Raw genomic sequence first — 25,394 nt, forward strand, 5'->3', positions numbered from 1 at the left:
AACAATTTGCTTCGTTAATCAAGTGTTTTATAAGAGCAATAAAGTGTTTGGTAAAGGGAGGTGTGACGAAAACTTCATTTCTTTATGTTTTGAGGTCAGGGACATTGACACCTGAGTAAAGATTTTTTTTTATGGATGCATTTCGCTGATCTCTGAGATAGGTGAAGATTGCCACGAAGATAACGAAACTTTCATCGTCCTGAAAGTCCACAGCCGTGGCCCAGTAACAATACCCCGTGCTGTTTGGCCTGGTAAGACCATTTTGATTTTAAAACTTCATCGTAGCTTTTAATTGATGCAAGCAGTTCTCAGCAGGTAAAAAAAAATAGAAAAAGAGGGTGCAATTAGTACATGGAAGGTATGACCGTGGTCTATCCGAGGAAAATGTTGTCTCGTTTCCATCCCTACCACGGTCAAAACATTATCCTATTCGAGGAGAATACCGTCGCCTATCGGAAGGCCAGTTTTGGCAATGCGCTGACCTTCAGCGAGAAGCCGCTGCAGCCGGGCGAAGTTTTCCTGCTGGAGATCGAGAAAAACGAACGCGGCTGGAGTGGGCATATGCGACTGGGTAAGATTAGTTTGTTCATGATCGCCTTTTTAAAACTGACTGAATTTCGTGTTTCAAAAGTAGTTCCAACATTCATCAGGAAACAATCTAACAAACTATCAATTTGTTATTCCCTTAATAAAACAAGTTACAAATAGATGAAGCGTATACGCTTAAATCCAGTGTTCGATCATAGATGGCGCTAGTGAGTGTATGATTGTCATATAGACCAAAAATCTCGAAGTATCAAGATATGTAACCTGTTTTTTTCTCGAACAAATCGTCGGGGTCCTCAATATTGTCGCTGAATCCCCAAACCGGAGTTTTCGTCAATGAGCACTGGCGACATTTACTGGCGACACTCACTGGCGACAAGTTATTATCAGGACGTGTACAACTTCGGGTGTGTTCTTATATCAAAGATTTTTTATTTCAAAGGAAAGTGCCGCAAAAACAAAGGATTTTTTCCTTTGGTTTTGGTTTAAATAAAAAATCTTTTGGTTCAAATGCATTTTCCTCTGTTTCAAAGATTTTTTCTTTTGAAAAATCTTAGATTCAAAATATTAATGCTTTTATACAAAAACCAGTTTCATTTGATTTAAAGTTATTATCTTTGCTCAAAGGTAATATAGATATAGATTTAAAAGCATTTATTCATTGAACCATTTTCCATTTATTCCAATTGGAAGATTTTTACCCTGTTGTTTCGAAGTTCCTATTAGGAGTTTGAATAATAAAAAGATACAATTTTAGTTCTTAAATTCTTTTTTATTCACCAACACATAAAACACTGGTTCACTATAACCGAGTAGGGTCCTTGATATCGTTGACAAAGTTTCGCATTCTCCGTGGCCCGGTTAATAAACTTCCGAAAGCCACTCCAGCTGCTGGCTGGTCTGACTGGTGATTGCCGTTGAAGATTGGGCCGAAAAAATACGACCGCGGGATTTGGGGAGGTGTTACTTTGCGCAGCTTTCTCCATGTTCGAGAGACTTGGAAATCTATCCGTCGGCCGTGGTCCTGTAACTATACAAGCGTTTTAGAAAATCTTGAATTCACTTAAATATTCAGTATTTATCAACTTACACTTACAATTTGGCACCCTGAATCCTCCTTATTTATAGCTTACTCCGATTCACTGGTTTGATTTTTAAAACGAGCGGCCGAACTTTATTCGATTTTTCGGTTTTCTGTTCTTCTTGCAAGTCAATGCAAAATATCTTCTAAGTTTGAAGTTTTTGTTTCAAAAAATTATTCTTTTCAGTTTAAAACATTTTTCTTCGGTTGAAAGCAAATTTACTTTGTTTCTAAAGAAATATGCAATTGAACAAATTTCTTTTGAATCAAAGAATTTGTTTGAAATCAAAGTCCAAAGTTATTCAATTCAAAAAATTTATTCTTTCTTTCAAAAATTATTATTTTCAATCAAAACTATAATTCATTGATTCAAAAAAAAAAACAGGAGCTGGATTCAAAAAAATGAATGTTTTGAAACAAAGTCAGATTTAATTCGTTCCAAAATTCAAGTTTACTCTGCGTGAATACACGGAATCGTCCATACTGTGACAGGCAATCGTAATCATAGGCATGGTAGGCGAACAATTCGCTGTCAAAAAGCGCTCCGTCTCCACCCCCCACCAATGTGAAACGTTTGGTACTCCTTGCCTACTGTTGCTCAATTTGCAACCACCCGTAGCTGTATAGGCACGCTGGTTATTACTTTACAAAAGCGTTCCCAGTAATGATATTTCACAACGTCGCTAGTTGGCAAGGTTGCCGATCACCAGCGCGAAAACTTCGGATTTCAACTTCAATGACAATAATAGTAAGTGCCAATACATGTTGCTCTGCGAAATGTCTTAGCAGCTTTGGATAAAATTACATCGAAGCACTAATACTTACATTGAAGATCAACAGATGTCGTATTAATAAAACTTTACGAGTCTGAAGTGATTCGCTCACTAACGCCATCTTTGAGAAAACGGACATCACATTTAAGCTTATAAATCTATAGTAAAGCTGTCCCATTTCTATCTTTATCCAAATTGTGGATTAAATTATAACTGATTTTTTAGATGTTAATAAAAAAATGTCTGAACTTCCCTATATACGTTTCCTTCTTCTTCAGGTCTGACACAGCTGGACATCAAACCGGCTTCGTCGTTGCAGTACGCGCTTCCTGATCTCGCTAATCTCGGTTCCAGCTGGGTATTCCCCATTACACGAACCGTCGGAAGTGTAACCACCAAAAGTAGCATCCTGGGGGACGGGATCAATGTGAAAACCTCACGAGGAGCGTTTCCGCGCAGTCTGCTGCGGCCGATCTCGCAAGATGGGGTTAGTGCAGATATTTTACCGACCGACACCAATTCCCGCATCGGAATCGTTTTTGTGCCGACGGCAAACGAAGCCGACAAGGCCGAGATGCATTTCATCATCAACGGTGAAGATCAGGGTCCGTGCACGCTGGATATTCCCTACAAAAAGGGGGCACTTCACGTGGTCATCGACGTCTACGGCACAACCAAACAGGTGAAAATCATTCAACTGTACGGTATCTCAACGTTACAAAGCGCCTGTCGGGATGCTATCCTGTCCAGGGTTCCGAAATCGGACATCCGGCGATTACCGTTGCCCGAAAGTTTAAAAGAGTACCTTCTACAGTATGGCTTGTAAGATGAAATTTTTAGATATCTATTGCTATTTTGCTGGTAAACCATTACTGTTGGGTTATCTTCCTGACTGTCCTCAAAGTTGTGATTGGGTTTGAACATTATTTATAGGTTCTTCAACTCTGTACATAAAATTGGAATTGGGTTCGGCTCCATGCCACCATCGTGGAACCATCATAGTTTACTCAAATCTATTCTCCGTGTAAAACATCTGTGTTTCTCATCTCAAAATACCGATAACTGATATGTCAAGAAAAGGGAATCTCCAACAAGTTTAGCACAAACAAATGCTCCGTTCTGCAAATGTGAATCAAACGTTATAAAATTTAATATTCATTCTTCAATTAAAGTCTGACTCCAGTTTCGAATTGAGAACAACAATTTATTTTGTGTTTTAAAACTTTTCTATTTTTTTTTTGTTTATTGAATTTCTCCAACATATTTGACTGGAAATTAATGTTTCCTATTTTCAAAACGTTCAAAAAACACTCTTGGTTACCCTGGATACAAGACACGCGAAACAATTTGTTATTATTGCAGACCTACACATTTACATTCTTTTGAATGGTATTCCACAGAGTAGATAGAAGGGAGATTGGGTTTGATATGATGATTTAAAGGGAAAAGAACCAGCTACAGCTTTTCCACATTATGTTATTACCTAAGAAAGTATATGTTAAGGGAACTTTTGTTTGATCACAAAGATAAACAAGATTGAAAAAAGCAAAAATAAATATATATTGTATGTAACAGATTCGCTCTGCTTTTGAGATCCGAAACTTGAGTCTGTCTGTTTGAAAAAAACAAAAAAATCCGAACATAAGCTAGAGGCCAATCGAAGTTATCTAAATAAACGAGAAATCAAATGGAAGTCACCAAAATGATGAAATTCGGCACACAAGTTTTCGCTCATGCTCAGGTAGAGGAACGAAAATGAAAAAAATCAGAATAACAAAACTCGAACACTGTTAAGCCTAGTCCACACTAGGAGACGGCTCGTCTCGAGACGGTCTCAGCGTCTCCCATTTTCTTCGGGAGACACTGAGACCGTCTCAGGTTTCCAACAACAGCAACAGACAACAAAGTTCGTCTCATAACAAAAATCGCAGTTCATGTTGCCAGGTGTGGACTAGGCTTTACAAGCTAAAAAGATCTGACAGAGAAACCAAACGAGGAAATCCTAAACCTGAGTATGAACTCATGGTTAGGTCAAGAAACTTAACTGACATAACCCAAAATTACCTACAGTATGCAAAAAAAGTTTATCCACCCACCTCACAAATTTACAATTGTAATGGTTTTCTGGTGAAAATCAAGTTGATTTCATGAATGTTCCTCCACAAATTATCATTTTATGTTTATTTATTATATTGCCATTCAAAATACGCCGTTTATATCTTTTCTTGGGGTTTCATGTGATAAATTATGAAAAAGGGTAAAAAAATACGCAAAAAAAGGTTAGCCACCTTCAAATGGATACTACGATTTAAGTGTGTTTTACAAAGTTTTAGTATGTAGCCTGCAGCTTTCTTGAATGTAAACATTGTGTCTAGCTGTCATTTAGCGCTCTTGTAACGAATGTGTTTGTACCCGAGCTGTCAACAGCTTAAGCGCCACTCTCAGAAACCCAAGAGGCTGTCGATGCGTGTCTTCCGTCCCGGCTTGAGACTCAGTTCAAGGCGGGCTTACAGTTAAGAACTACTAGATCAACATTCAATAATCCAACCGACCAACCGAGTTGCGGCCCTAAACTTCAAAATTTCTGGAAATTGATGCGACACCCAAAACCCTGCGACACAATCAAACCTTACTCCCACACAACCCCAAAATGGTATAATCGTCAACGGATTCAAACAAAACCCAAACACTCTAGAGCATAACAAAATTTGGCATGATTTTAACAACTGTATTCAAATGGATCCTCGTTCCCTATGTGACGTCACGAAATATTCTTAGCTCTTAATGGTTAAATACAATCTTCTTACATCTAATCTGACCTTGTGATGTGGTGTGCCGTGGGTTCCAAACCTGCTGATTCTTTGGCTCCAGAATCAGAACAATGAGCCAAGCCACCGCATGCGCGAGGTGGTTGTGATCTTGGCTAAACCGTAACGCTGGAAGGTTGATTGCTTCGAAGAAACTGTAGCGAGCAGCACGTGGCGACCATTGGCTTGAAGGCTCGCCGGAAGTGACCAAGAGAACCCGGTGTCTACACTGGACCGCAGGGAGAGTAGCGGTTTTTCCTACCACCTTTTGACGGCTCTCCAGCTATTGGTAGCGATAGCTCGGTCGATGCTTGAATAGTAGAAACACGTGTTCCACAGTTGACTAAGGATGATGTTTGCCAACTTCACAGGATCAACATCGCCACAGTCTGAGCGATAAATGTGACCTTCAGCTCCCAGCAAACGCCCACGTTGAACGATGGGATGGCTGTGTTCAACGGGTTAATTAGTTCGACATAAGGTAATATTATACACCTAAAATATTACCTGCTGACTATACTCGTTATCTCCACACTTCGGCGGATTTGTGTAATTCTTCGAATCACCCACTTGGTCACCTAAACATTTTTATAATTTAGTTTCAATTTGATAGACGGATGGAACTTAGACCTTACTTAATCTTGGCTTCTGCCATGCGCCCAAGATCTGAGCAACACTTATTTGCCTACTAACGTGCTTGCAGAAAACTAATCAACCTAAGCACATATTTAGAATAAAACAAATATAATTAGTTTAAGCACTTCACATGTTCAGCCTGGCTTATATTTGCACGTGATTTAACTTACTATTTCGTGCAATGGCTAACTGGCACAGTGCTGAGCCCTGATCTTCACCGCCGAGCGACTTCTACCAAATGAGGCTGCGATAATCGACGACGATTAGCTAACCCCTACCCCAAGCTAAGTCGCTGCAATCGAGGGCAGAGCCCTCGGCAGTTGTGTGTGTCACATCGCATTCCAGAATCCCTAACTCATGGGCTTTTGTCCGTTTCTATTTTTTTTCTCAAGGACATTGGTGGTACTTGCAATTTTTTTACCACGTAGCCTCTTTTTGCAAACTCGTTTAGTCGGTTGCAAAATTGAATGAGATCGCCTGTGGAACTCAACTAAGAAGCTCGGAAGCCTAGCGCGGTTGCCTCTAGAGACTGAGAGATGTCGCGTTAAGCGTTGAAAAGATAGTTTCTGAAGTTTTTAAGCTTTAGTCTGTTATGGCAAGTGATTCAAAATGACATACTATTTCGATCAGGACGTAAATCAAAAATATATTACATACTCGCCAATGCCAAAAAAATAAAAATTTTGAAATAAATTTCAAAATTTTTATATAAAATTATTTCAAACTACAATACAGACTTTTTACAACCAATGACTATATTCATATATTCGAATTGCCGCTGTTACTTAGCTAGTTTAACTGTTTCAATTGACCAAATTAGAACCAATTTACTTCGGACACTTCCGAAAAGTTTACTGCTTTATCTAACCAACTCCTAATTACTCCAAAAACTTTGGAAAATTGCTAAAACGGAATCCAAATTACTCCAACAATTAATTGGAAAATTCCAAAACATAGCTTTTCTCATCTCACCGTGTTCAAATAACACAGCGCACAATCCTAAATCTTCCTTAACATATATTCAAAAATAACCATGAACCTTTTGTTCAGTGTTGGACTGCTATAAAATTAAACTTAAACGTCATAAAAGCTCATTTGAAAAACGTAAACAAAGTGTGAATTCTTCATGGCTAATGGTCTATCCTTACCAAATTTCTGCATGAAAATCTGAAAAATTTCGCATTTGCGACTTATGTTTTGTTGTCTAGACTGCATGATATGACGGAAATCGGTAATAACTTATTGAGAAATATGAACTTTACTGAATTAACGGAGTGGAATGTATTTAAAAAGGTAAGTGAAATTTAATCTAAACTGGACTTGAATTCTATTTTTTTTTTTGTTCTGTTACAGATTACGTGTTATTTATTTGAGCATTGAATTGGAGTTATTTTTATATTGAAGAGGAGCTATGATTCTATCTAATGTTTTCTTTAAACCTAATTTAAAGAAAACTAGACAAATTGAATGATAATTGAAGCTGGTACTGAATGTATTTGATCCTGTTTAAGGACACATACAGACAGGATTCGACCAAGGAAACATTTAATGACATCTTGACGAAGGTAATTGAAATTTGATACCTCTGAAGAGTGTTTTTAGTTGATTTTGTGGTTTATGCTGCGTTAGCGAGCCGTCATAGCTGTGAGATAAAAAGGGTTACTGTTTCTTTAAGAATGAACCATGAAAGGTTCCGGTGATCCTATGACCATTTAGGTCTTCTAGGACATACGTATTTGTTCCTAATTTTTGACGGATCCGAACCTTCGTGAACTTTGGCGCTAATTTACCAACGAAATTCTTGGACTTATCCGACAAGTGTACATTCTTTTTGAACACTATTTCGCCACATTCAAATGAATGTTTCTTATTCGCGCGGAGATTGTATGGCATTGAATACTTTTTGTAAGCTTTAAGTAGATTTTCTCGGACCGTTTGCCAAAGTTGCTTTTGCTCTGCTGGGCTGGATGAAGTTTCTTGATCATTAGTCAGGTTTCGTAAATGGTCATATTCTTTACCGGAGCTTATCATATTACGGCCGAAATTAAGAAAATAAGGCGTGAAGCCTGTGCTATCATGCACGTTCGTTCGAATGGCCATCGCAATTTGCGGTATCGACTCGTCCCAGTTTTTATGATCCGCACAGCGGTTTAATGCGCATCGTATCGCCGTTACGATGACCCGATTGACTCGTTCAGTTGGGTTTGGACTAGGGTGGTAGACGGCTAAATTCCAATGGGATACCCCGTACTTAGTCAGTAAACTTTCGAATTGATCTGACAAAAATACTTTCGCGTTATCGGTAATGCAAACTGACGGAGCCCCAAAGAGTGTAAATATTTGATTCTCCGTGAATGTACAAACGCTTATCGCGGTGGCGGACCTCATGCATTGTACCATGACAAACTTTGTAAAAAATCAGTGACGACCAGTAACCACACGTTACCTTTCTTGGAACGGGGATACGGCCCCAAAAAATCCATCGATATTAACTCCCACGGTCGCGAACATACCTTTGGATTCCCACAAACCGGAGTCACATTTATATTGGGAGTTTTGGACTCTTTACAAACTAAACACGCGAAACAAAAACGTTTTACTTCCGAAGACATGCGAGGCCAATAGTACTTCTCTCGGAGTTTGGCCAAGGTCTTGAGGAATCCCAGATGTGCCTCTTCATGAATAGCTTTGATTAACGGTTTCCTTTCCAGCAATGGGACAACATATTTCCAACGCATCCCAGGATCTTCAGTCAAAGATGTATTCGTGACAAATTTGAAAATTTTGTCATCCACGATTCGAAAATCTTTGTATTTAGTGGGATACTGTTCAATCTGAGATTTCAACTGCGCAATATAAGGATCGGGAAGAGGAGTATCTATGAGGCAGAGGCTACGCGACAACGCGTCAGCAGAGATGTTCTCCGAACCTTTTTTATACTGCAACACCATGTCATACTTCGACAACTTCAATGCCCATCGAGCGATCCTTGGGGACTTCGACTCGATCGACATCGTGCGCAAGAACGTCAATGACATAGCATCTGTCTGGATTACGAATTGGCTTCCCTCGATGAAATGTCGAAAGTTTTCGATACTGAGTAGAACAGCCAGGGACTCCCGCTCGGTCGCGCTGTATTTCCGCTGAGTGCTGGACAACTTTTTAGAATAATAGGCAATACAACGGCGTTCACCTTCTTGAACCTGAGTGAGAACAGATCCTACGGCCAAGTCCGAGCTATCTGTCTCTATGATGAAAGGGACAGAGAAGTCCGGATTGGCCAAGATTGGCGCAGATACCAATGCTGTCTTCAATTTTCCTAACGCCTCGTCAGCTTCTTTCGACCACGTAAATGTTTTACGGTCTTTCTTCAAGAGGTTACTAATCGGAGTGGTAATTTCAGAATAATTCTTTATAAATTTCTGATAGAACCCCGCTAATCCCAGGAGTCGTCTCACGTCTTTGACAGATTTCGGGGTACAGTAGTCGAGTACTGGTTGGATCTTGGCCACGTCCATAGACAGACCATCCTCGGTTAGTACGTAACCGAGATATCGGACTTGTTTTTGACAAAAGCGAGATTTAATAATGTTAATAGTCAAACCGGCATGTTTTAATCGAATCGCAACCTCCTCGATCAATTTTAGGTGTTCTTCTAAGGTTAGTGAGGTGATGATAATGTCATCTAAATAGACATATACTCGAGGTTCCAGATCATGACCGATTACCTTCGACATTAAACGGATCATTGTCGCGGGACTATTGGCTAACCCGTAGGGCATTACCGTGAACCTGAAGATGGATTTAGTGGTCCTAAATGCGGTCTTATCTTTGGCCGAGGGTTCTAAACTAACCTGATAATATGCCTCTGACAAGTCTATTACCGAGAAATATCGTGATTTTTGTATGCGTTGTAGGATACCGACCATATTCGGAAAAGGGAAGTCATCTTTTCTAGTAGCAGCGTTTAACCGTCGAGAGTCGAGACAAATCCTCCACTTGCCGTTTGCCTTTTTGACCGGCAACAGGGGATTGAGAAAATCTACTGGACCGTCACCTTCTTCAATGACACCGAGTTTCAACATACGTTCAACCTCAGCATCAATAACGGACTCAACCTTAGGGGACCATCTATAAGACGCAAACTTCTTCGGCTTCATGCCCGGAAGTAATTCAATCGAGTGCCTTAAGACCTTCGTTCGGCCCAATTGACCTTCGACTGTAACTGGCAGTTTCGAAATAGCTTCAAAAAGAGTTAGTCTCTCTTCTGCGGTAAGATTATGTTCGGTCACAATATCTTCCGGCTTCTCGATCGTCTTATCAGGGATTTCTATCGTCGGCATATCTAGGCTTTCGTCTTCTTCCGGAACTTTGACGTTGAAACGCTTTTCGGAGTCTTCTATCGGTGAGAGCTGAAAACAGAAACTCTCAGGTTGATCGCTATAGTAATCCTCGATTATAAAAATCTGAGGCAGAGGGGACTGATTGACCTCATTATCCGGACAACTTTCTGAAGTGGATGAGTTAGGGCTTAACAATTGAAAACCGAACTTCTTTAGAAAATCCATTCCCAAGATCAATGGTTTGGTGACTTCTGGAACCACTACAGTGGGAATCACATGAGTGGTTTCCTGATAGGTGAACGGAACGTTAACGAAGCCAAGGCAACGATAGGCGGTGCCGTCTGCTGTAGAGATCTTTAAGTTAACGGGTTGGATTTTCAAACCAAGCTTCTCAATCAATGGTACTGAGCTGATTACGGACACACTAGCCCCAGTATCTGCTAACCCTACAACCTTTTCGGACAGAATCTTTAGACTGATATGTGGACATTTACTTGTAGAGGTGTTTATTTGAAACGTGCGTTCGAAGTATTCGAAATTTGGAACCTTAACGAAATCATGGTCAGGAGCTTGGTTCCTTAAGTCTCCCATCCCTATTCGTTTTTTGAATCATTAGCAGCAGAATAACGCAATTTATGTCGGTTTGGACAACGGAAAGCTGTGGTATCGGGATGTCCACACATGTGACAAAAGATAGATTTGGTTTTGTCGCATTCTCTCCACAAATGTCCAATTTTTCGGCAATTCCAACAAACTATTACATCATTAACTTGATTACCTGAATCCGTTTTCTTCGAACGGTCCTCTGAGTTCTTCTTTTCAGTCTGCGGCTTAAGAACACAAAGATCTTCAAGTCCTTCGCTATTAGGGTTACCATCATACTCTTCATCATCCAGATAATTAAGCGGAACATTGCGATTAAGAGGCTTCAAGGTGGACAAATTGGTTTCTAACGCATCAAACTGATAACACAGCTGAGCCAAGTGCTCAATAGAGTAGATGGGCGTCAATGCTAAACGTCTTTTGTATCCTATTTTCATATTTTCAAAAATTATGTCAAACTTTTCTTGCTCTGTCATTTTTTTAGTCATTCTTCTGGCTAAAGTTTCGAGTTCGGTTAAGAATGCACTAAACTTCTCGTTCGGCTTCTGCTTCCGACTACGCATCTCTTCTCTAAACGACCTGTCGCGATTCGGATCATCATATCTCATCAAAAGATTGCTAACTAATTTTGACCAAGACGTAAATCTTTCTTCGTAGGTAGTATACCAGGTAAACGCATCATCACGGAACAGTAAATGAGCGTGTGTTCTCAAATCCTCTCGGTCGATACCATACGATCTACAAAGAAGTTCGATTTGACGAAGAAAATCAACCACTGGTACTGGATTGGAATCCCCGCTGAATTTAGGCCATTTTTCGATGATATTGCACTGCTGATAGGGAAGTCGTCGTTGCTGAACTGTACTTCCAAAGGCACCATGTGGTCCTGGATTAGCTTCGGGAAGCCTACGTTGAGTGGATTGATACCCCTTTTCATAAGGGTGAGGCGAAGGCGGTGGAGATTGTAAATTTTTATCAAACGGAACCTGTAAAGGGTTCAGTGAGTTCAATCCGTTCGTATCAAGAACAGGATTAGAGTGATCAAAACCAGTGTGCTGAGGTAAACTTCGATTTGGAAACATGGTAGCATTCAGGGGTTCTGCGTAACCCAAGTCTAACCGTTGAGACATGAACGGAGTTGGAGCGACGGTAGGATGACGGATTCTAGAATTTTGTAACGTAACGTTCGCGATTTTTTCTACAAGCTGATCGATAGCATTCGGATCTATCACGCGGTCAGACCGTAACGGTCCTTGATCAACGAGACTGTTGACGTATACCCGGATATAGTTCTCAACTTCGGAAACGTGGAGGTACTCATAATCGGCTGATCGATGCAATTCAGGGTTTCTTAATTGCCCTAAGTTCGAACGCGCCGAACGGTTTCCTGCAAACTCAGGACCAATCATTTCTCGCACATTCGTCGACTGCGAGACATTCATGACATTTCCCGCCGAGGTCACCGGCTGACCATGTACGATCCGATCAGCATTCCAAAGCGGCCATACGTTCGAAGGGATGTCATTTCCCGGCGAGGCCACCGGCTGACCATTTAGCGCCCGATCATTCAACTGCGGTAATACGTTTGATCTAATCTCATTTCCCGACGAGGCCACCGGCTGACCATTAACAACTCGATCGTTCACCGATGGCAACACGTTTATTTGAATTTCAGTTCCCGACGGGGTCACCGGCTGACCAGTAACGGTTCGATCATTGTTAACACGCGGTAGTAAGTTCGATGGCAAAATATTTCTCATCGCCGTTTGTTCTTGTGAACGTTGGGAGTTCATCAGATTCGAAAGGTTAAATCCCAGAAAGGTGGATTGATCGTCCAGTGATAATCGCGCCGCATCTTGCGAACCGGATTCAAGGGCATGCGCACCGGAAATTCTTGTCTGCACACCAGACGTACATGGTGGTGGATCTGCGAGATTTGTTTGTACGACCGATTCGTTCGATTGCGCGCCGAGTGGATTCTCTAAAGTATCCGAAACATGGAGCTGTGTCCCAGACCAATCCCTAGAATGAGCTGATGGAACGTCAACACTGTAACCTAATGCCTGAGAAAGATTTCCAGTAAAACCGGGTGTACTTATCTGATCCAAACCAGGAACATTAGTAGCCGAAGCTCCAGGTGCGTCCCTGCCAAGGGCTTGGCTGTTTGAAAGACTTCTAGCCAATAAGTTCAAATCTATTTGGAAAAATTTATCCGCTATGCTACTCACAAGATTAGTCAAAATTAGTTGATTTTGTTTCTCGGATTCGTTCCTTGGGGTATACCTTCCGAGTCGCCTATGGTAGTGAACTAATCTGGAATACAAATGACCATGACGTCGACCTATACTTAAGGTCTGTTCGATTTGCTTTAGTTTGCTCGTAATCCGAACATAGTCCTCGGTCAAAGGAAGCGGTGCTTCGAAGACAGTTGTCACGGACTCTTCCTGGTCGCGTAACAGATTTCGGAGTGTTCTTCTTTTAGAGTTCAAAGGTTCGTTAAGGTTTGCTCCTCGTAACAAAAGTTCGTAATTTAACTCATCTTCTTCAAGATGATCTGCATTTATACGATAGTGCTCCATTTTCACACGTAATCCAATGAAAAAGTCAAATAACGATGTATTAATTAATATTAAGGAAAAAATAATCAAATGTCTCAACAAAATATTCTTCAAAAATTCCGATTTTCAACACACTAATTAATTTAAACGAATCCAAATTTTTAGACGAATGTCCAACAATAATACCTACTAATATTGTATAAAACTAAGTTTTTCAAACTGGTTCTAATTCGTGTCGGGTCAAGTTAGGGACAATTATACCAAATCAAAAGGTGCTAAACTGAATCGATTAACTGTTTCGTGCCCACACGTTGGGCGCCAGATTATGTAACGAATGTGTTTGTACCCGAGCTGTCAACAGCTTAAGCGCCACTCTCAGAAACCCAAGAGGCTGTCGATGCGTGTCTTCCGTCCCGGCTTGAGACTCAGTTCAAGGCGGGCTTACAGTTAAGAACTACTAGATCAACATTCAATAATCCAACCGACCAACCGAGTTGCGGCCCTAAACTTCAAAATTTCTGGAAATTGATGCGACACCCAAAACCCTGCGACACAATCAAACCTTACTCCCACACAACCCCAAAATGGTATAATCGTCAACGGATTCAAACAAAACCCAAACACTCTAGAGCATAACAAAATTTGGCATGATTTTAACAACTGTATTCAAATGGATCCTCGTTCCCTATGTGACGTCACGAAATATTCTTAGCTCTTAATGGTTAAATACAATCTTCTTACATCTAATCTGACCTTGTGATGTGGTGTGCCGTGGGTTCCAAACCTGCTGATTCTTTGGCTCCAGAATCAGAACAATGAGCCAAGCCACCGCATGCGCGAGGTGGTTGTGATCTTGGCTAAACCGTAACGCTGGAAGGTTGATTGCTTCGAAGAAACTGTAGCGAGCAGCACGTGGCGACCATTGGCTTGAAGGCTCGCCGGAAGTGACCAAGAGAACCCGGTGTCTACACTGGACCGCAGGGAGAGTAGCGGTTTTTCCTACCACCTTTTGACGGCTCTCCAGCTATTGGTAGCGATAGCTCGGTCGATGCTTGAATAGTAGAAACACGTGTTCCACAGTTGACTAAGGATGATGTTTGCCAACTTCACAGGATCAACATCGCCACAGTCTGAGCGATAAATGTGACCTTCAGCTCCCAGCAAACGCCCACGTTGAACGATGGGATGGCTGTGTTCAACGGGTTAATTAGTTCGACATAAGGTAATATTATACACCTAAAATATTACCTGCTGACTATACTCGTTATCTCCACACTTCGGCGGATTTGTGTAATTCTTCGAATCACCCACTTGGTCACCTAAACATTTTTATAATTTAGTTTCAATTTGATAGACGGATGGAACTTAGACCTTACTTAATCTTGGCTTCTGCCATGCGCCCAAGATCTGAGCAACACTTATTTGCCTACTAACGTGCTTGCAGAAAACTAATCAACCTAAGCACATATTTAGAATAAAACAAATATAATTAGTTTAAGCACTTCACATGTTCAGCCTGGCTTATATTTGCACGTGATTTAACTTACTATTTCGTGCAATGGCTAACTGGCACAGTGCTGAGCCCTGATCTTCACCGCCGAGCGACTTCTACCAAATGAGGCTGCGATAATCGACGACGATTAGCTAACCCCTACCCCAAGCTAAGTCGCTGCAATCGAGGGCAGAGCCCTCGGCAGTTGTGTGTGTCACATCGCATTCCAGAATCCCTAACTCATGGGCTTTTGTCCGTTTCTATTTTTGACGTAGAATTACGTCTTACGGCAACACTATAGGGGGGCAAATTGAAATTCGCGAACGGATCTCGCGTCACGAAAAACGCCTCTTTCAAAGACATCTTTCTTAAAAGACATACCAAGCCTGCTCAACGTTGATTGGCTATTCGAAAGTGAAAGAAAACTAGGACGCCCCGCCCCTTCCTGAGTTTTGTTTTTTTTTTCAAGCCTACAAAAGGAATAAAAGAAGGGGTCGACTGACGGTTTGTTTCAGTTTTTCAGAGAAATTCAAACCTGTCACATGGGCAGAGCAGAACAGAGATGGCCAACTGCAGCGGGAGCAAGTAGTGATGGCTCAGATCACCCGCGACACCAAACACACACACACAAACACACACACACACACACACACACACACACACACACACACACACACACACACACACACACACACACACACACACACACACACACACACACACACACACACACACACACACACACACACACACACACACACACACACACACACACACACACACACACCTCCCGTCTCTACTCATGGAACACCACTCGCCCACCGCAGCCTATTTCCCACCGTACACCTCCCCTCCACACTTCCCAACACCACCCATCGCACACCACCCACCTATCGCACGCTACCACCCACTCATCCTTACCACCCATCCATCGCACACCACCACCACCCACCCATCCATCGCACACCACCATCATCCACCCACCCATCGCACACCACCACCATCCACCCACCTATCCCACATCACCACCACCCACCCATCCACACCATCCATACCACCCACCCATCGCACACCACCACCATCCACCCACCTTTCCCACATCACCACCACCCACCCATCCACACCATCCATACCACCCACCCATCCAGACCATCCATACCACCCACCCATCCAGACCATCCATACCACCCACCCATCCAGACCATCCATACCACCCACCCATCGCACTCGTCATCCCTGCATGCTAACAGAAAAGTCAAGACTCTCTCTTTATAAGATTTTGGCCCTGAAAAGGGCCGTTTAATAAAGTTTGATTATATGAAAACATAGTTGATCCAACGATTGCCTCGGAATCCTAGGTAAAAGCAACATTTTTAGCTAGTGATTGCTAGGTGATCTGAAGGGAAATAAAAACAAGATACTGATTCCAACGAGACGCATGAGGCTAAACAGTTTGAAAGCTTTTGCATTGAGTCAAGCGTTTAGATCAAAGCAGTCGTTGTAAGCTTTTCTCGCAAGCGTTTGATACCAAGCTCGTGTGTTGATCACATTACTTGCATAACTGCCGGGCGCAATAATTTCGACGGCCTTTTGTTATGCAGTTGAAAAAGCTGCATACTATCTTTATGGGTCGTTTTAGACCATTAATAGGTATCAAACGACAATTTAGGGAAGAATGACTTTTCTTGAAGATAAATTCCTTTAAAACAAATTCGACATATTTTATTCTAGAATGCTAATTTAAGACGAAAAGCATATTGACGCACAAAGACATTGTAATTCTACGTGAACTTCTCGGTCGTTTCTTATATACAACCTCTGTAACTTTTTTTTTTCTCAAGGACATTGGTGGTACTTGCAATTTTTTTACCACGTAGCCTCTTTTTGCAAACTCGTTTAGTCGGTTGCAAAATTGAATGAGATCGCCTGTGGAACTCAACTAAGAAGCTCGGAAGCCTAGCGCGGTTGCCTCTAGAGACTGAGAGATGTCGCGTTAAGCGTTGAAAAGATAGTTTCTGAAGTTTTTAAGCTTTAGTCTGTTATGGCAAGTGATTCAAAATGACATACTATTTCGATCAGGACGTAAATCAAAAATATATTACACTCTTGAAGTTTTCGTTTCGTGTTTCGTGTTCAAAATTGAGAGTAATTGTTTGCAAAATGCTCAAAAAAGCACAAATTCCGATCAGCATCCGAAATTTGATTGTTGAACATCACAAAACCGGCATAAGCTACCGTAATATTGCCGACATTGTCCAGCTTAATAAAGATACGGTTGCTAGGATTGTTCAGATGTACAAACAGCGTGGTTCAATCTCACCAGCTAAGCGATCGGGGCGTTCTTCAAAGACTACAGGCCGAATTGACAGTGCTATCGTGAAGAAGGCAGAGCTGGACCGGGGACTATCCGCTCCGAAAATTGCGAAACAGATTGAAAGCGAATTTTCTGTTCAACTGACATCACAATCCGTGCGAAATCGTCTTCATAAGAAAGGTCTTAAGGGCAGAGTAGCGCTTAAGAAGCCACGGTTGTCCGCAAAAAATATCAAAAAAAGATTGAAGTGGCCCAGAACCACATTTCATGGACCAGTGATGACTGGAATAAGGTGATTTGGTCAGATGAGTCGAAAGTAATGCTATTTGGGTCTAATGGTACCACAAGAAAATGGCGGCGAACCGGTGAAAGTTTGAAAAAGGAGTGTTTGCGGCCTACAGTAAAGCATTTTTCAGTGTGATTTTTCAGCCAACTGAGCATAACTTTGATTTTCATTTGCAGGTAGTCATGGTATGGGGATCTATGGCTACATCCGGCGTTGGAGAACTTGAATTCATCGATGGAATCATGACCAAGGAGGTTTATTTGGATGTTTTGAAGCGGAAACTACTAGCGTCTGCACAAAAGTTCAAGTTGGGGCGCAGATATACGTTCCAACTAGACGGAAATTCGAAACACACCTCAAAGCTGGTTTCGCAATGGTTCAAAGAAAACCGTATCAAGGTTATGGAGTGGCCAGCCAGTCTCCCGACCTTAATCCGATCGAGCATCTCTGGTCAATTTTGAAAATAAAGGTTCAGGAGCAATCCAGCAATTGGTAATCTCAACTGAATGGGACAAAATCACCCCGGAAACAACTGCTAAGCTTGTTGAATCGATGCCACGACGTTGTCAAGCAGTTATTGAAGCCAAAGGAGGTCACACGAAGTACTAAAGCTATGTGAGCCAGAGGGGTGGATAAACTTTTTTTGCGTTATTTTTTATTTTTTTTTTAACATCATATCTCAAATGCAACAATATGTTTTTTTATTTGGAACTTGAATGAATTGACATAAACAATAATAAACTGGACAGCAATTAACTGTGTTTTAATTTTACGTAGGGTTTTTTGGAATAAATCTAGTTTTTCGCTGAGGGTGGATAAAACTTTTTTTGCATACTGTAGATGATAAAATTCTGCACCCGAAGTATCAAACATGAAATAAAAAAAAAATCTGTACAAAAGGATGACTAATAATCAGGCAAAGGTCTCAAAACACCATTGCTGAAGCTGAATTGAAACTCATGGTCAGATGAAGAGGAGACGTAACAAAAAATCCTGAACCCGACAAACTAAAATGGCCAAACCCTTAACCTCATGATCAAATGAAGTAAACAATCAGACGAAGCAACTATAATGAACCAAAATCCTGAAACCAAGCTCATGGATTAGGCGAGTTCTTAAGAACCTTGATGAAAACCTTCACCCGAGTTTATAACCTTGTGCCATTTCGGCCAGGGTGATTAATTGATTTCGGATCATCGAACTTCCTCCTTATGTATTCTTTAAAAAAAAATTGACTTATATTTACACCACTATCTTTTTGGTGTTGCGTCAACACTTGTTCAACAACGAAAAAACGCAAACTTTTCAACCACTTAATTACCACCTCTGACTTCCCTAGAATAAAACCCGCTACTGATATTGCCAGACGGCAAAGTTGATAGCATTGGTCGGCTGTGGCCGGTACCGTTCTACCGTAATCGTCTCATCGTCCACACTGTCCACGTTGTAAAACTGTCGCAGTTCCTCGATGGCACGCTCCTCAATTTGCGTTTGAACCAGAGACTTGGATTTGATCTTTTCGTAGTACTGCTTCTGTCGGCGTTCGTCTTCCTGTATTTTGCTAAACTCTTTCTGGGACCTTTCGGCCGGTGGTGATTTGATTGTTGATCGATGTTTGAAGGGTGGTGATGTAGCCATTGTAGCAGGGTGAGCATGGAAGGACCCAGCACCATTCATTGGTGAAACCGATTCGAAGCTACCGTTGTTTCCGGTGGAAATTTTTCGTTGCCCATTTCGTGGTGATGTTATAGCGATGGGTTCCGATTTAAACATGTCAGCTGCCGAGTTGTTCATATTTTTCCACGGATTCATGGGTGAAACTTCCGGCGTTGTTACAGGTTTACTGGTCTCAGCTGGTTTGGATTCGGAAGTAGAAGTAATGCGTTTGCGCTGTTTTTGGGATAGCTTAGGTTTAAGAATTGTGAAATCCGACAAGTTGAAAGACATCTGACGACTGCTGCCGTAACCGGAATCGTTTTCTTCGACTGTTGTTGCAGATGGTCCTGATTCATTAATCGGAGATGTTGCTTTCTCTAAAATCGTTTTGATATTGGAGAAGTTCTCTTGAGCCTTCGATTCATTTTTAATTATTTCATTTGCTTTCAATGCTACTGGTATCGACTTTTTCTTGGGGTCCTTCTTATCTACAACTTTTTGCCAATTTTTAATCTCTTTTTCCGTTGGTGCAGAATGGCCGTTTTCCACTTTTTCCGATTTTTTCTCCTCAGTTTTCACAGAAGGAATTTCTTCGAAAGACAAGTCTCGAATGTACACCATGGCTTCCTTCTCGTAATTTCGCTTTTCCAGTTGCGTTTTGGTACTTTTTGGGGTCAGTTTGCCTTTGGGCGTTTTACTTTTAGAACTAGTCACGTCAGTTGCCTTATAATTTAAATCTACACAAAAATCATTTACAAATATCAGCAAATCCTCGTCTTCGATAGCGTTGGCCGAAGGTGTTATTGTCCGGTAGTCCGCAAGGTTATAAAATTCCTTGTAGAATTTGTCAATCTGTGCCAGCACATTCGCTTCCAGTCCGTCCAACGAACGGAGCTCCAATATTCTGGCCAAGTTCACACTGATAAATTGCATACACATCGTCTTCAGCACATCGCAGTTGTACTGGAAGGCGTATTCGATCAGCTCCCCCACGTTGCGCAGATTGATGCGGTCGCACAGGATTTCCTCGAACAGGCTCTTGAGCTCGTCAATGAAGAACTGATCACAGATGGTAATCATCGAGAACAGAAAATGGTCCGAATATTTCTGATTCCGCACCCGCTGGTAGTTGTTGTCGTACAGAAACTCAATGATCGGGTCCATGTATTCCAGCGGAACCGTTGTCAGGTTTACCGTTTTACTCTGTAAGATAGTAAGGAGTTGTTTTTGTGTCCGGCAGAAGTATACAAGAAGATTAATTCTAGCATTCATGGAAACACTTCTTCTACTTCTTATTCTACTGCTGGACTACTGTAACAGTCCAGGGTTGTAAGGACCAGTGGCTAAGATACATACTCAAATGGAAACTCTGGGAAAAGGATTTGTTTCCATTCGTCAGGTCATTTCTGTAAATTCACTTTCTATGAATGTTAATTTCAACAGACACCTCTGGTATCTAGCAGCAGTCTGAATTGAACTTAAATTTCTAACAACTCATAGGACCTAAGCTAACGATGTTACAAAATCAGGCTTAATCTATAATGCTTACTGAGTAGATACATTCTGATAAATCCACAAGTATGTATCAACATATCACAGCAAACATTTGATAGATCATGCATAAACATAGCATAAATCTCGGTATACAATTTCCCATGTTTGCAAGTGAGAAACAAATCGCTTAACTCCAGTTTTCACTCATATCTGTTGTCATTTCGTATGAAAATCTGGAGGAGGAGGCTTTATTCTTTTTAACAAGCCCAACGCATATTTGGGTAGTTCATGTAGCTCGAATTACGACGAGTTTAAGAGCTACCCCATTGGTAAATTTTCTCTTGGGAGAAAATGTAATGCTGGCGTATGCGTCTGCTTCTTCATTTCTGTAAATTAATTTTCTATTGGTTTAATTCAATAACTTACCTCCGCCCAACTGTGGCTAAACATCATATTGAAGTACTCTAACCGGGCCATCAGCACACACTTGTGAGCCTTTATCTCTTGGTTATCCTGCAGCTTTATGATGACATCCTGTAAGTCCGGGTATGAGTCCCGAGGCAACTTGGGGTAATCCTCTAAGAAGGGGTCCTCTAAAAGACTGGGCAAGACAGGTTAAATAAAATTAAAATCGATATAGAATAGTCTTACATTTTCAACGACTCATTCATGCCACCAATTTCAAACTGTTTGAAAACTTTTTTCAAGCGAGAGACCATTTCTGCGGTGCTTTCTTTGTCGATTTTTCCTCCAGGATTCAACTGTCTCACCAGCTTCTCCACATCGCCTCTAGATATTACCACATTTCCGTAGATATATCGTAGTATCAGTTCAAAAATCGAACCGGTCAACCCTTCGTACCCGTGTAGTTGGAAGTCCTTTTGGTTGGGCTTCTTCTCCAGGAGCTTTCTCAGATGTCTACACCGATGATAAAGCACAAAACGGTGGGCCGGGAAAGTTTGATAATCAACGGTAAACAGCACATCGTGAGCACCATCCATTTCGTGAGCTTCGGCCAGCAGCGAGCCGAAATCGTAGTTTGATTCTACCAGCTCCGGCAAGTTGAAATGTCGACGGGAGTTTTCCTGAAGCAAAAAGGGCTACTTAATAAACTTCAGTCACAAGTTGAAGTTTTTTAAAACTTACCAACAAAACAGCAAAATTCTCTCCATCATCGTCGCAAACGAAATCCACAACGTTGTTCAACATTTTGATGCGTTTCAATTCGATCCGAGTTTTATTGGTGGTACTCATCTCTTTCTTGGTGTAGGTTTCGGTGTACTCACTGATCTGCGTAACGGCCTGGGCGTTCAGCTTGTGCGTGATTGTCCCATGGTAGAGATTTCCCAGCAACAGTACCAGTGCGTGATTGTTGCACCAGACAATCTTTTCGATTTCCAGATTGCGTGATTGGGCGAAAACGCACCTTAAAAATTGCTGACAGTCATCGTACCAAATGTAGATGTTCCGCGACACTGTAAATGCTATGATTCGCAACGGTTTACTGTTCTTGCTGACGTCTTCTTTTTTGCTGACAAATTCGCCACCGGACACGGAAATGCACTCGAACTTCTCCATCAGAGGATTTTTGTAGGTCCGGGTTTTGAAATTTTTGAAAATATATAAATAACTCGACTGTGTGTAGACCACAATCGCTGCGTTGCTGGACTCGACTAGCTTGATTGTGGTGTCCCGGTTTGCCACTTCCGGTTTATCTTTGCCAAGCTCCGGAACCAGTGGAAGAGGTTTTGGTGTAAGAAGTTGGTTCAGCTCCTTTTTCATACCAAATTGACCTCCATTCGAACCCCAAACGTAGACGTCCGCCTCGCAAATCGCTATCGAGTGGTAATCTTTGGCAATGATACGTTTGATTTTCTTATCGCTGTAACGTGAAAAGAAATTCATTTTAAGATAGGAGATTAGAAGAAAGTGGTGAAATGAGCGAAGACAATAATTCTGTTCAGAAACATTTCCATCACATACTTTTCATTGCTTTATCATTTCGGGTGATATAACAGGGTTTGGTTGTTTGCCCATAAGGTAACTTACGCGAAATTATGCAATCCTCCGATACTGGTAAAAGTTAGTTGCTTCTCTGGCGGAGGTTTTATTCCTAATTGGCAGTGATTGTTTTCTCCACAGGAATATATCTAAAAAGAAATCCAATGATCAGTTACAATTCAAAGGAATCAACCTATTTAAAACTTACACAATTCTGATCAGACAGCAATAAGGTATGATATCGCCCGGTGCTGACGTCCACAATCCTTTCCGACTCGGGATTCCGAGTCGGTACCGGAACTTTAGTGGGATAGACCACGGTATTCTCAGCGCCATTCCCCAATCGGCCGCCCCGCCCATGGCCCGTCGTGTACACATCACCATCTTTCGTCAGGAACACGCTGTGGTACGTGTTGATGGACATCTTCTCGACCGTTACCCGGTTTTTGCGGAAGTAATCGATGAAGTCCGGTGCCTCCTTGCCCTCCACATTGCCAATGCCGAGGTTGTAATTTTTGTTCTTTCCCCAAACCATGATTTCGTAAGCTTTGCCGCTGAAATGAAGAATGACCCCAATTTTAAAATTTAGTACATAATTTTAATTAGAATTTTTTCTACTTAGTTTTGTCCTTGGGAACATTGCTGCACAGCTGCAACGGATTGACGAAATCCTCGTCCGGAACGTCAATCCCGGCTCCATACTTAACCAACATCACGGCCACGCCAACACAGCCATAGTACATGGCCCGGTGCAGTGGCGTGTGACCGGATTCTCTATCTTTCAGCGCGATACTGGCGCCATGGTTGATGAGCCATTCGGCAACCGCGTACCGGCCAACGGAAGCGGCCAGGTGCAAAGCACTCCTTCCCTTAAATTTAAATTCAGACAATGAACCCCGTAAAACTATATATAGCCATCCAATTGCTCAATACCTGATCATCTAAAATTTCGGCAAAGTTGCGGCAGAATTTCGCAACAAATGCAGCCAACAGCTCGTCCGAAATTGAACGCTTGGTTAGCGCCGCGGTTATTCCATTTCCGTGTTCCGGCAGCCGGCACTTGCGAGTACACTCATACTCGTAGGTGGCAATCGTAGAGGGCATCGGAGTTTTAGGCGGATTTGCGTCCACTTTTTGAGCAGTTTTTTTTAGAAAAAAATTTCCGCAGGCGATAGAGCCGCTGGTCGAACGATTTTTGTAAAGCGAAACGTAAACAAAACAGGTGACGATTTTTGAGACGTCGACGTCGGCGAGGCGACCAGGGCTATTAGACGTCATATAAAACACCACTACCAAAGCACGACTGTTTCGTCCTACTTTTCATCACTCAGAATAAAAACAACCCAAAATTGAGAACGGACCCGCATCAAAACAAAGTTCAGCGTTCGTTCTTAATTTTGGGCTGCTATCAACACCCCAAAATAAAAGTTCGCTGCTTGAACTGACTGCCCCAAAAATTTTTGTTTTGTTTCCAGCTAGGTCATGCTTAGCAATAAACACATTTTAATATGCTGATTTTCTGGACTTCTGGTAAGATTGATTCAAATGTGCCTTGTTGATTTTTTAAAACAACCAACGGTTTTTTTTAGAACGACCGGATTTCCCCTCGTCGAAGGACATGCTGCCTCAAATTCCCGGATATGGGACGACATCCGGATCTGCCTCCAGTATAGATTTGAAACAATACGCAACCATAATAATAAAAGAAAGGCTTGCCAAGTACTTTTACAGCTGGATTAGAAAGCATGTCTGGACCGAGAGCGAAACCCGATTTCGAATATCCCCGAAGACGTCGGACTCGATCCGGGAGTTGTCCTTTTAAGGTTAGGTTCGAAATATAGACATTGTAAACGTTTTTAACAATCTTTTTTCCATTTTATCCAGTGAAACAAATTGTTCCAGCATGACGAGCCAGATGTATAGATAAAGCTGGAAGAAAGTCACCATATAAGCTAACAAACGGAAGTTTTCTTTCATCAATTCCGTTCAGTAGCATTCCGGATTCCAATATATCCCGCGAAATCTCCAACTAAATTTCTTAATAGTTGTAATCTGGTCGCATCCCAGTGATAAAGCCTCCGAATCAAAATTGTTAACACTGTTTTAAGGATTGTGTTTGTGTTGGAAAAAGATTTTTTTAAATAAATAACAAAAATAGCCAACCTTCATTATTAAATATGTGTATGCCCTTTTCATAATTTTGGCTGGCTCAAGAAACAAACACAAAACCCTGCTGAATGACAACACCCCAAAATTAAGTTGCGAGAATGACGTTTATTCTCAAATTTGGGAAAATCCCCTCAAACTTATTTTCGTCGGGAGCCAGTTTCATCCGATTTTGCGGCATAACAACTTAGTTTTGGGTTGTTACGGTCTAGAGTGATTGATTTTCTTTGACACAAAACGTAACCCGATAGGAAATTTGACAGATGAAAAATTTCGCCGTTCACATATTTAGTAGGGTGCCGATTTAGTCTACCTACGAATCACCATACTAAATCAATGACCCTATTTAGTTTGCCGATTAATCGGGCTACGCTTGAATATGAAATAGGTGCCATACTAAATCTGCTGATGAGTAGGCTCACACAATTACGTATGATTTGGTAGCATAATAAGTTGATCGACGTTATCGGGAGGGATCGGTCAATTTAGTAGGTTTTCGAAGGACTCTATACAGTTGGCAAACTTTAAGCCTATTTAGTATGAAATGGTCATAACTGAATTAGTTTTTAAGATTTGTTGTGTGATAAAGTTCATCGATGGGAAAGCTTGGTCCACAACAGCACGGAAGGCCTCGTCGG

At 41.5% G+C, this 25,394-nt stretch overlaps 2 protein-coding genes and 1 long non-coding RNA gene across 5 annotated transcripts; 2 read left to right on the top strand and 1 right to left on the bottom strand.

Annotated features, from left to right (window-relative positions):
• The first annotated feature begins 6 nt into the window (after positions 1–6).
• On the top strand, positions 7–3,972 carry LOC129760229 (neuralized-like protein 2). Of its 3 annotated transcripts, none has more exons than XM_055757834.1 (3): positions 7–251; positions 306–571; positions 2,679–3,972. In XM_055757834.1, the coding sequence occupies exons 2-3, from the start codon at positions 352–354 to the stop codon at positions 3,224–3,226; spliced, it is 768 nt and encodes a 255-aa protein (XP_055613809.1). In that variant the 5' UTR covers positions 7–251; positions 306–351; the 3' UTR covers positions 3,227–3,972. The 3 variants fall into 3 exon arrangements, with proteins under 3 accessions (XP_055613809.1, XP_055613812.1, XP_055613811.1); XM_055757837.1 differs by having other exon boundaries at positions 313–571; XM_055757836.1 differs by having other exon boundaries at positions 316–571.
• Positions 3,973–18,679: 14,707 nt separating this feature from the next.
• LOC129760228 (inhibitor of Bruton tyrosine kinase-like) lies at positions 18,680–23,782 on the bottom strand. Its single transcript, XM_055757833.1, has 8 exons — positions 23,524–23,782; positions 23,209–23,459; positions 22,799–23,144; positions 22,639–22,739; positions 21,736–22,471; positions 21,241–21,674; positions 21,016–21,190; positions 18,680–20,298 (listed from the first exon to the last, which is right to left on the bottom strand). The coding sequence occupies exons 1-8, from the start codon at positions 23,692–23,694 to the stop codon at positions 18,790–18,792; spliced, it is 3,723 nt and encodes a 1,240-aa protein (XP_055613808.1). The 5' UTR covers positions 23,695–23,782; the 3' UTR covers positions 18,680–18,789.
• A 197-nt stretch (positions 23,783–23,979) lies between these two features.
• LOC129760230 (uncharacterized) lies at positions 23,980–24,747 on the top strand. The gene is made up of 3 exons (XR_008740309.1): positions 23,980–24,120; positions 24,180–24,413; positions 24,475–24,747. It is a non-coding gene; the product is annotated as an uncharacterized LOC129760230 (long non-coding RNA).
• The last annotated feature ends 647 nt before the right edge of the window (positions 24,748–25,394 follow it).

The sequence above is a fragment of the Uranotaenia lowii genome, unplaced genomic scaffold (genome assembly GCF_029784155.1).
Source record: "Uranotaenia lowii strain MFRU-FL unplaced genomic scaffold, ASM2978415v1 HiC_scaffold_518, whole genome shotgun sequence".
NCBI classification, from domain to species: domain Eukaryota; kingdom Metazoa; phylum Arthropoda; class Insecta; order Diptera; family Culicidae; genus Uranotaenia; species Uranotaenia lowii.

What these genes read in the sequence shown, in the direction of transcription:
- LOC129760229 (XM_055757834.1), top strand. Translation starts at nt 352, where the DNA reads ATGGAAGGTATGACCGTGGTCTATCCGAGGAAAATGTTGTCTCGTTTC. An exon ending in GAGTGGGCATATGCGACTGG is followed by an intron (nt 572 to 2,678) that starts GTAAGATTAGTT and finishes CTTCTTCTTCAG; the next exon opens with GTCTGACACAGCTGGACATC.
- LOC129760228 (XM_055757833.1), bottom strand. Translation starts at nt 23,694, where the DNA reads ATGCCCTCTACGATTGCCACCTACGAGTATGAGTGTACTCGCAAGTGC. An exon ending in CCGAAATTTTAGATGATCAG is followed by an intron (nt 23,460 to 23,523) that starts GTATTGAGCAAT and finishes TTTAAATTTAAG; the next exon opens with GGAAGGAGTGCTTTGCACCT. An exon ending in TGCTGTCTGATCAGAATTGT is followed by an intron (nt 22,740 to 22,798) that starts GTAAGTTTTAAA and finishes ATTTCTTTTTAG; the next exon opens with ATATATTCCTGTGGAGAAAA.